The 12,159-nt window shown below is 47.7% G+C and overlaps 1 protein-coding gene across 1 annotated transcript; it reads right to left on the bottom strand.

Annotated features, from left to right (window-relative positions):
- Positions 1 to 10,626: 10,626 nt before the first annotated feature.
- Positions 10,627 to 11,520, bottom strand: LOC138351979 (uncharacterized). The gene has a single exon (XM_069304153.1). It carries the CDS (start codon positions 11,518 to 11,520, stop codon positions 10,627 to 10,629), a length of 894 nt encoding a protein of 297 aa, XP_069160254.1.
- Between the last annotated feature and the right edge of the window lie 639 nt (positions 11,521 to 12,159).

The following is a 12,159-nucleotide window of genomic DNA, read 5'->3' on the forward strand; positions in this document are numbered from 1 at the left end:
AGGTCTCCCATGGGCAGTTTGTGAATATTTCAGTGAGTATGTCTTGGAGCTTCAACTGGGGTACAGGTCAGGTGACCTGGAAGGCAGCCACTCAACATCTGGGCTGGTTTTGCAGGATTAAGGTAATGTCTGTCTGAGTTTTGGTACATCAGTAAATTACACACCGTTTTCCTGTGCCTCTTTGGATGTGTTAGCAAAGTAGGATATAGTTTCAATTTTGATTTCAATACGTGACTTAAAATAATAGTGTTTTTTTAATGTAATTGTGTTTAATTATCTGTTCCCCCCCCCCCCTTTTAGTTATTAATGCTGATTCATGACTATCTGTGTGGTATTTGGACAATTTCCCCCGTGTTCTCCTCCAGTAATGAATATTAAAGTTGCCCTTGAATCTCAATCAGCTAAGTAAAGGTTACCTCTTTAATTCCCAAGCATTTTCCAAGATTCCTTGCCCCTCGAGTTCCACGATTATTGATCATTTCATAGTAACATATCGAGTAGAATGTAGCCTTATTTTGTCTTAATAAGGATAAGCATTTATTAATAGATTCACTTTTCGTTAATAAATTTATCATTGTTTACTGGAATTAATTTATTCAGCCACGATTTACTGTGTCAGTGAATATAATGATAAATTGTATCTCCATTCCAGAATTTTTCTCGTTCATTTAATATCGTATAACTTCATTAACTACATCACGACAAAAGAGGTGTCGCCACATAATACCTTAATTGTGACGTAAATATTCGTCACAACGCATTTCCTTCCATATAATTTATGCTCGGAACCCCTACTGGGAGCTATGCGCATGCGCTACTTTCGAGCAGGAAGAGAAGACGCCATACTGGCGAGCGAGCGAGAGACGAGACAACCGCCATTGCATAGGTGTTCTGAAGTCTGCTTATCAAGATTAGTCTTAATTTAGGAGCATCTGGCCATCTACAGACTCCTGACTGATCGTGCAACTTCCATTTTACGGACACCACGTTCGGCAGGGAAGAGTAGTATCCTTAATTGTTTTAGAGGCCTTTAAAATAGAATTAGTTTACCTCCCTGTTCGTTACGATTTTGGCGACACCTATTCCTACGTAAGTGTACCGCTGGTCCCCAGATCCATTTAGAATTTACTATTAAATGAATGATTCTAGGGTTTGGAGTGGAATTTACATAATATTTGCATTTCAGCTGGAGTAGCAGTGTAGGCGAGACCTCAGCGTCCACCACGATCACGTGTTTCAAGGGTCATTATCTCAGGTCTGACTCCAGACTGTTGTAGAGATTGGACGTCAACTACGTTCCTCTGTCACAGCTGAGATTTAATTAGTTCTTATTGTAGATAGTTCTCTCTCAGTGTGACAATCATACATGCATACTATAATGCATATTGATTACATACTTTTTAATCTATCGTGCAATAGTATTTGTTACATTACAATTTACTAATCCATATAATCTATGTGTGTGTGCATATTATCATTATCATCATCATGTGTGTTTCACGTAGACGTAAATTATTATCATATAATATATGTTTCACGTAAGACGGGAATTCACCTCATAGAATACCCCCCAAAATGTGTCATGGGAAGCTGGTTCTAGAATGTATAGAATTTACAGCCACTACGGAATACAATATTAGAATTTATTACATTTAATCAGAGATCCACAAGCCACTGGTTCTCTCCTTTAACATCGCATTCTGGTCCTTCGAGCTATCTTAGATTTAATCTTTATCTGCATTCATAGAATTATACATTTATTAGTATCAAACTAGAGCCAGATTTCCCCACATTTTATAGTGCACCCAAAATTTGCCAGTGCAGGCTACTGAACATATGGCCCTGTAAGACTAACCATCCTGCGAGATGGGGACTTTTAGTATCACTGCTACCTTATTCACTCTAGTGTTGATGATATCCTCATAATGCTCCCAGAGTCTGCCAATGTAGACTACTTATCACATGCCTCTGTATGACTAACCATCCTGTGTGATGGGGATTTTTTTTAGCATCACGTAGCTAGTTTCTTGTCACTGTACTTCCCCTTCATATAGTCTGGGGCAGCTGCACAACTGCAGATGTACCTAATGTATTAAAAAAAAAAGTGAATTAAGATTTTCAAAACAGTTTGAGATGACAGAGCTGCATTCAAGGCACAACCTTCAGGTGACACTATAGGGGGAAAGGGTGAGTGTGTTCATGGGGTGAGGAAACAAGGTATATTGGAGGACGTGGGGTGTGTGGGGGTAGTATGGGAGAGGGAGAGTGGGTGGGAGATGGGGGAGGCTGTGTTGTGGGAATATAGATGGTGTGAAGAGGTTTACAGTGATGATCGAAGACAATTTACATTCTTACAGCGATGTTGGGAAATGGGGAGGGATGGTGTATGTGGGAGACCCGAGCACCGCAGGGTACCCCATCTAGTATTTGAGAAAACACAGATTTTGAGTAAAGAATTTGGTAAAAATTTATGAATGTTGGACGGCAGCTTAGACGAACATAGCCAGAGATGGGTTAGCGGAGGCGAATGGCGGAAAGTGAGGGAGAGTAAGAAGGGAAAGTGAAATCGAATGAGTGGGGGTGAGAGAAAGTGACGAGGGCAAGTGAGAAGACAGGACGGCCTCATAAGACGGAAGACTGGACGGGCAGCAAACGATTAGAGAACGGAGGGGCGGGGGGTGTAGACAGCAGGCAAAGTAAGTTGGAGGGTGGAATATATATTTATATATTTATATATATATATATATATATATATATATATATATATATATATATATATATATATATATATATGTCGTACCTAGTAGCCAGAACTCACTTCTCAGCCTACTATTCAAGGCCCGATTTGCCTAATAAGCCAAGTTTTCCTGAATTAATATATTTACTATAATTTTTTTCTTATGAAATGATAAAGCAACCCTTTTCTCTATTTATGAGGTCAATTTTTTTTTATTGGAGTTAAAATTAACGTAGATATATGACCGAACCTAACCAACCCTACCTAACCTAACCTATATTTATAGGTAAGGTTAGGTTAGGTAGCCAAAAAAAGCTAGGTTAGGTTAGGTTAGGTAGGTTAGGTAGACGAAAAAACATTAATTCATGAAAACTTGGCTTATTAGGCAAATCGGGCCTTGAATAGTAGGCTGAGAAGTGCGTTCTGGCTATTAGGTACGACATATATATATATATATATATATATATATATATATTTATATATATATATATATATATATATATATATATATATATATATATATATATATATATATATGTCGTACCTAGTAGCCAGAACTCACTTCTCAGCCTACTATTCAAGGCCCGATTTGCCTAATAAGCCTAGTTTTCCTGAATTAATATATTTACTATAATTTTTTTCTTATGAAATGATAAAGCAACCCTTTTCTCTATGTATGAGGTCAATTTTTTTTTATTGGAGTTAAAATTAACGTAGATATATGACCGAACCTAACCAACCCTACCTAACCTAACCTAACCTATATTTATAGGTAAGGTTAGGTTAGGTAGCCAAAAAAAGCTAGGTTAGGTTAGGTTAGGTAGGTTAGGTAGACGAAAAAACATTAATTCATGAAAACTTGGCTTATTAGGCAAATCGGGCCTTGAATAGTAGGCTGAGAAGTGCGTTCTGGCTATTAGGTACGACATATATATATATATATATATATATATATATATATTTTTTTTTTTTTTTTTTTTTTTTTTTTTGAGATATATACAAGAGTTGTTACATTCTTGTACAGCCACTAGTACGCGTAGCGTTTCGGGCAGGTCCCTGGAATACGATCCCCGCCGCGAAGAATCGTTAAATTCGCTATTCTTAGCAATTAGTTTAACTAATTACTTACGAATCAAGACCCAATGGTAAACATCACTGTGGCTATTTAACTTATTCATCGTGTTGAGTCTAGCATAAAGAGGTACAAGGCTTCTTGTCTAAGGTTAGCTTTTCCTCAGGCACACCACTGACCTCTCAAGAGCCACAATCATCCCCAGAGCCAGAACCTTAATTGTACTCCGACACCCACCACACTACTCTCACGGCCACAACCCTCCACCCACAACCCCTCACCCACAACCCCTCACCCCACAACCCCTCACCCCACAACCCCTCACCCCACACTCACAACCCCTCACCCACACTCACAACCCCTCACCCCACACTCACAACCCCTCACCCCACACTCACAACCCCTCACCCCACACTCACAACCCCTCACCCACACTCACAACCCCTCACCCACACTCACAACCCCTCACCCCACACTCACAACCCCTCACCCCACACTCACAACCCCTCACCCCACACTCACAACCCCTCACCCCACACTCACAACCCCTCACCCCACACTCACAACCCCTCACCCCACACTCACAACCCCTCACCCCACACTCACAACCCCTCACCCCACACTCACAACCCCTCACCCCACACTCACAACCCCTCACCCCACACTCACAACCCCTCACCCCACACTCACAACCCCTCACCCCACACTCACAACCCCTCACCCACACTCACAACCCCTCACCCACACTCACAACCCCTCACCCACACTCACAACCCCTCACCCCACACTCACAACCCCTCACCCCACACTCACAACCCCTCACCCCACACTCACAACCCCTCACCCCACACTCACAACCCCTCACCCCACACTCACAACCCCTCACCCCACACTCACAACCCCTCACCCACACTCACAACCCCTCACCCACACTCACAACCCCTCACCCACACTCACAACCCCTCACCCACACTCACAACCCCTCACCCACAACCCCTCACCCACAACCCCTCACCCACACCCACAACCCCTCACCCACACTCACAACCCCTCACCCACAACCCCTCACCCACACTCACAACCCCTCACCCACACTCACAACCCCTCACCCACAACCCCTCACCCACAACCCCTCACCCACACCCACAACCCCTCACCCACACCCACAACCCCTCACCCACACTCACAACCCCTCACCCACACTCACAACCCCTCACCCACACTCACAACCCCTCACCCACACTCACAACCCCTCACCCACACTCACAACCCCTCACCCACACTCACAACCCCTCACCCACACTCACAACCCCTCACCCACACTCACAACCCCTCACCCACACCCACAACCCCTCACCCACACCCACAACCCCTCACCCACACTCACAACCCCTCACCCACACTCACAACCCCTCACCCACACTCACAACCCCTCACCCACACCCACAACCCCTCACCCACACTCACAACCCCTCACCCACACTCACAACCCCTCACCCACACTCACAACCCCTCACCCACACCCACAACCCCTCACCCACACTCACAACCCCTCACCCACACTCACAACCCCTCACCCTCACCCACAACCCCTCACCCACACCCCCCTCACCCACACTCAACAACTGTACTTCCATGGCTCATCTAAGCCGCCAAACCAAATAATAAAAATCACACTTTAAAACGCACGCTTCTTAGTATTATTGTAGGAGGAGGTGAAGGATGAGGAGGGATAACAGAATGAGGATGAAAAAGAGGAAAATGGCCAGACCGGCCCCTTGGTCGGGGAAATACAGTTTACGACGGGATGGCCAGTTCTCTGACCTCACCTTGCTAGCCCGCTCATCTCTGCTGCACCAGCCTGCGCCACCACCATCACGGCACGCTCCCCGGCCTCCACCCACTCATTCATCCCCACCCACACGCACACGCACGCACATGCGCGCACGCGCACACACACGCACGCACGCACACAGAGTTAGGGGGGACATGATCACCACATTCAAGATTCTGAAGGGGATTGATAGGGTAGATAAAGACAGTCTATTTAACACAAGGGGAACACGCACAAGGGGACACAGGTGGAAACTGAGTGCCCAAATGAGCCACAGAGATATTAGAAAGAACTTTTTTAGTGTCAGAGTGGTTGACAAATGGAATGCATTAGGGGGTGATGTGGTGGAGGCTGACTCCATACACAGTTTTCAAGTGTAGATATGACAGAGCCCGATAGGCTCAGGAATCTGTACACCTGTTGATTGACGGTTGAGAGGCGGGACCAAAGAGCCAGAGCTCAACCCCCGCAAACACAACTAGGTGAGTACAACTAGGTGAGTACACACACACACACACACACACACACACGCGCGCGCGCGCGCCCATTATACATGAATTTAAGACTTAAGACAACATTAAGTTGCTTAACTAAAAGTGTGTGTTTTGGGAATTTAATATAATACACAATTTTCCCTGATGTCTGATTCAGACCTTTTGTGCCCGTTTAATTCTTTCTTGCGCTACCGCTCACAGGATGAGTACACAATTCATTTCAACTAACTTCCCTTCAAGCTCAAGTGTTCGTGCTTCCCTAATGCTCATCTGGGTCACCAGTTTACATCCATGCTCTCGTCATGCTAGGGTGAAATACTGACTTTTTGATCCGCTATAAACTACCTACAATATATTGTACTATATTTATAGTATATTATTGTATTACCTACAATAAACTACCAAAGGATGAGTATGGGGTGCACAATAAACTACCGCTGAGAGGATGAGTATGGGGTGCACAATAAACTACCGCTCAGAGGATGAGTATGAGGTGCTAAGCCAGTATGACTATATAGTACTTGAGAGGACAAGGACAAGGAGCTGGGATAGGACAGAGGAACGGAATGGTGCCCATCCACTTGGATCATTGGGGATCGAACACCGACCCGTAAGGAGCGAGGCCGTCGCTGTACCGTCAGGGATCCGCAGAAGGAGACCATCATGACACGGTACACTACATATGGTACACCAGAACTTCTTGGTGTTGTTAAAGATTCGCTACTTGGAACAAAAAGTTCCAAGCAGCACGGGCTATGGTGAGCCCATCTTCACACCAGCACTAAAAAATATTGATACTGTTCTTAAAAGATTTCCCCATTTTGCACCCGCAAGATAACGTAAGCTTTTAAGGGTTGATAAATGTTAATCTTCTTGTTTGAGGAGCTGTTCACTTGAGACAGTTAAGCTAGTCCCAGCTGTGTCTGGGTACAAGTGACAGGATGAACAACCCAGCGGGTTTTCTTCCTATTGGGGAGTGTTGTACATTCTGCTATGGCGGTGTGTCCACTCACAAGATGAGTGGCGCTGCCCAATAAACTCGCCCCTCGGGGCAAAATTTAAAAAAAATTTAAAGCACTAAGTATGAGGCCCCGCGCGTGGAATCGCCTGGAAAAGCTAAAAGCAAAACCAGAGACTGGAGAGTTCTTGCTACAAGGTTGGTCAACGACGGCGCTGACCACTGATAACAGCCCATTGCTAGCAAGACATTCGGATGCAAAAATCAGTAAATGAACAAATCCACAAGGGCCGTGACGAGGATTCGAACCTGCGTCCAGGAGCATCCCAGACACTGATTTTGTGTGCAAAAATCAGTATTGCACACTAGTATGACGAGAGCATGGATGGGAATTGGTTACCCAGATGATCATTAGGGAAGCACGAACACTTGAGCTTGAGGGGTAGTTAGTTGAAGCAAACATGGTCGTTGGTCCGAGCAGGAGCAAGAGGACGAGCGGCGCCAGGCAAGACCAAGGTGGCCGCCTCCGCCTCTACCGCTTCACCTCTAATTTATTCCCAACACACTGATATGTGAGTACTGACACAGCAGGTGGTGGTGGGAGGGAAGCTGGTGGTGGGAGGGAAGAAGCACGATTACACCACGCCTACACTACACCCACACCACACCTACACTACTCCCACACCACACCTACACTACACCTTCACCCGCGCCCACTCTGGAAACGATTTTCTGAACCTGTTGAGTCTTGGCTTACCTTCTTTCCCCGCCCCCTCTCTCTACTCTCTCCCCGCCCCCTCTCTCTACTCTCTCCCCACCCCCTTCCTCTACACCACCCCTCCCCTTCCTCTACACCACCCCTCCCCTCCCTCTACACCACCCCTCCCATCCCTACCCATCTTTCTCCCATTCTTCTAAGGACAAACCAAGAAGAAATGAAAGGTAGATAAAAAGAAACAAATGAGAGGTGGGGCTGGGAGGTATTATAAAGAGGTGGTCACTACCATGACACTGTATAGTGACCACGCACCTTCAGCGACCATGACACTGTATAGTGACCACGCACCTTCAGCGACCATGACACTATAGTGACCACGCACCTTCAGTGACCATGACACTGTATAGTGACCACGCACCTTCAGCGACCATGACACTATAGTGACCACGCACCTTCAGTGACCATGACACTGTATAGTGACCACACACCTTCAGTGACCATGACACTGTATAGTGACCACACACCTTCAGCGACCATGACACTGTAGTGACCACACTACAGAGTGTGGTCAGAGGAACCGACTACACAATAGTCTCGGAGTAATTGGTGGACAAAGATAAACTATTTAGCACAAGCGGAACACGCACAAGGGGACACAGGTGGAAATTAAGTACCCAAATGAGCCATAGAAACATTAGAAAGAATTTTGTTCAGTGTCAGAATAGTTAGTAAAAGGAATGCATTAGGCAGTGATGTGGTGGAGGCTGACTGCAAACACAGTTTCAAATGTAGATATGATAGAGCCCAGTAGGCTCAGGAATCTCTCCACCGGTTGATTGACAGTTGAGAGGCGGGACCAAAGAGTCAGAGCTCAACCCCCGCAAGCACAACTAGGCGAGTGCACTGGCCCAAGACAACTCCGCCGAGGTCAGCAGCCTCAGCTGACGCAGCCTGTGCGAGGGAGAGTTCTTAGCCTCCAAACAAGACCCAAAAATATATGGTTCTCACAATGGACTTGAGAATGGTCCAGGACGGACCGAAACGTCGTCGTCCCTTCACCTTCTAGTGTGTGGTCTGGTCAACATACTTTAGCCACGTTATTGTGACTCGTCGCCTGCAGAAGTACTCGTACCCTGCACGGATGGTCAACAAGTGGGATGCACTGAAGGAAGCCGTTGTAATAGGTAGCCGGCGCCAGCAATAACCACGTCAATAGGAGTAGTGCTAAATGTAGGTCGGGTGTCATTGTATGGGACGGTCCGTCTCTGGTAAGGCGGGGAACAAGAGATGAAACTTAACCCTGTAAGCACAAGAAAGTGAGAACACGTCCATTTTGATTGGGAATCTTCACAACAATTAACCTCATTCCCTTCATTTGGTAACCTTGACGACGCTGTATAGTTCATAACAGTCATTACGTATGTGATAATCCGGACACCCTCCCCCCCCCTCCTCTCCCCGGAGGTGTGACTAATTAGCACTGTTGCTGTCATGCGCTGCGATACAAGCACAGATGCTGTGTCATGCGCTGCGATGCAGGCACAGATGCTGTGTCATGCGCTGCGATGCAGGCACAGATGCTGTGTCATGCTCAGCGATACAAGCACAGATGCTGTGTCATGCGCTGCGATACAAGCACAGATGCTGTGCCATGCGCTGCGATGCAGGCACAGATGCTGTGTCATGCTCAGCGATAGAAGCACAGATGCTGTGTCATGCGCTGCGATACAAGCACAGATGCTGTGCCATGTGCTGTGATACAAGCACAGATGCTGTGCCATGCTCTGCGATACAAGCACATATGCTGTGTCATGCGCTGCGATACAAGCACATATGCTGTGCCATGCGCTGCGATACAAGCACAGATGCTGTGCCATGTGCTGCGATACAAGCACAGATGCTGTGCCATGTGCTGCGATACAAGCACTGATGCTGTGCCATGTGCTGTGATACAAGCACAGATGCTGTGCCATGCTCTGCGATACAAGCACTGATGCTGTGCCATGCGCTGTGATACAAGCACAGATGCTGTGCCATGCTCTGCGATACAAGCACAGATGCTGTGCCATGCGCTGCGATACAAGCACAGATGCTGTGCCATGCTCTGCGATACAAGCACAGATGCTGTGCCATGCTCTGCGATACAAGCACAGATGCTGTGCCATGCTCTGCGATACAAGCACAGATGCTGTGCCATGCTCTGCGATACAAGCACAGATGCTGTGCCATGCGCTGCGATACAAGCACTGATGCTGTGCCATGCGCTGCGATACAAGCACTGATGCTGTGCCATGCGCTGCGATACAAGCACTGATGCTGTGCCATGCGCTGCGATACAAGCACTGATGCTGTGCAATGTGCTGCGATACAAGCACAGATGCTGTGCCATGTGCTGCGATACAAGCACAGATGCTGTGCCATGCGCTGCGATACAAGCACAGATGCTGTGCCATGCGCTGCGATACAAGCACAGATGCTGTGCCATGCGCTGCGATACAAGCACAGATGCTGTGCCATGCGCTGCGATACAAGCACAGATGCTGTGCCATGCGCTGCGATACAAGCACAGATGCTGTGCCATGCTCTGCGATACAAGCACAGATGCTGTGCCATGTGCTGCGATACAAGCACAGATGCTGTGCCATGTGCTGTGATACAAGCACAGATGCTGTGCCATGTGCTGCGATACAAGCACTGATGCTGTGCCATGCTCTGCGATACAAGCACTGATGCTGTGCCATGCTCTGCGATACAAGCAACTGTGAAGGTGACCAACAACAGCAGAGTCACCGACAGGAGTCAAGGCGACTCCCTCAACGACTCGAAACACAGGTGAGGCTGGCTGGGTTAACTAAGGCTACTGTGGTCATCACCACTGGTGCCTCAAGCGTGGTGACCTCACCCAGGGTCACCACACTCACAACTGGTGCCTCAAGCGTGGTGACCTCACCCAGGGTCACCACACTCACAACTGGTGCCTCAAGCGTGGTGACCTCACCCAGGGTCACCACACTCACAACTGGTGCCTCAAGCGTGGTGACCTCACCCAGGGTCACCACACTCACAACTGGTGCCTCAAGCGTGGTGACCTCACCCAGGGTCACCACACTCACAACTGGTGCCTCAAGCGTGGTGACCTCACCCAGGGTCACCACACTCACAACTGGTGCCTCAAGCGTGGTGACCTCACCCAGGGTCACCACACTCACAACTGGTGCCTCAAGCGTGGTGACCTCACCCAGGGTCACCACACTCACAACTGGTGCCTCAAGCGTGGTGACCTCACCCAGGGTCACCACACTCACAACTGGTGCCTCAAGCGTGGTGACCTCACCCAGGGTCACCACACTCACAACTGGTGCCTCAAGCGTGGTGACCTCACCCAGGGTCACCACACTCACAACTGGTGCCTCAAGCGTGGTGACCTCACCCAGGGTCACCACACTCACAACTGGTGCCTCAAGCGTGGTGACCTCACCCAGGGTCACCACACTCACAACTGGTGCCTCAAGCGTGGTGACCTCACCCAGGGTCACCACACTCACAACTGGTGCCTCAAGCGTGGTGACCTCACCCAGGGTCACCACACTCACAACTGGTGCCTCAAGCGTGGTGACCTCACCCAGGGTCACCACACTCACAACTGGTGCCTCAAGCGTGGTGACCTCACCCAGGGTCACCACACTCACAACTGGTGCCTCAAGCATGGTGACCTTACCAGGGTCACCACACTCACAATTGGTGCCTCAAGCGTGGTGACCTCACCAGGGTCACCACACCCTCACCATGCTCAGTCTCCACAGAGCTGAAATATGACTAGTCATTATCCCAAAATTCAAACAACTAAATGTTAATGTAAGAATGACGATGATGGAGATATGATAATGACGATAATGTTGATTTAGTGTACTCACCTAGTTGTACTCACCTAGTTGTGTTTGCGGGGGTTGAGCTCTGGCTCTTTGGTCCCGCCTCTCAACCGTCAATCAACAGGTGTACAGATTCCTGAGCCTATCGGGCTCTATCATATCTACACTTGAAACTGTGTATGGAGTCAGCCTCCACCACATCTCTTCCTAATGCATTCCATTTGTCCACCACTCTGACACTAAAAAAGTTCTTTCTAATATCTCTGTGGCTCATTTGGGCACTCAGTTTCCACCTGTGTCCCCTTGTATGTGTTCCCCTTGTATGTGTTCCCCTTGTGTTAAATAGACTGTCTTTATCTACCCTATCAATTCCCTTCAGAATCTTGAATGTGGTGATCATGTCCCCCCTAACTCTTCTGTCTTCCAGTGAAGTGAGGTTTAATTCCCGTAGTCTCTCCTCGTAGCTCATACCTCTCA

The sequence above is a fragment of the Procambarus clarkii genome, chromosome 51, assembly GCF_040958095.1.
Source record: "Procambarus clarkii isolate CNS0578487 chromosome 51, FALCON_Pclarkii_2.0, whole genome shotgun sequence".
Taxonomy (NCBI): Eukaryota; Metazoa; Arthropoda; class Malacostraca; order Decapoda; family Cambaridae; genus Procambarus; species Procambarus clarkii.

Coding starts and splice junctions, on each gene's coding strand:
- LOC138351979 (XM_069304153.1), bottom strand. CDS start 11,520: ATGCTTGAGGCACCAGTTGTGAGTGTGGTGACCCTGGGTGAGGTCACC.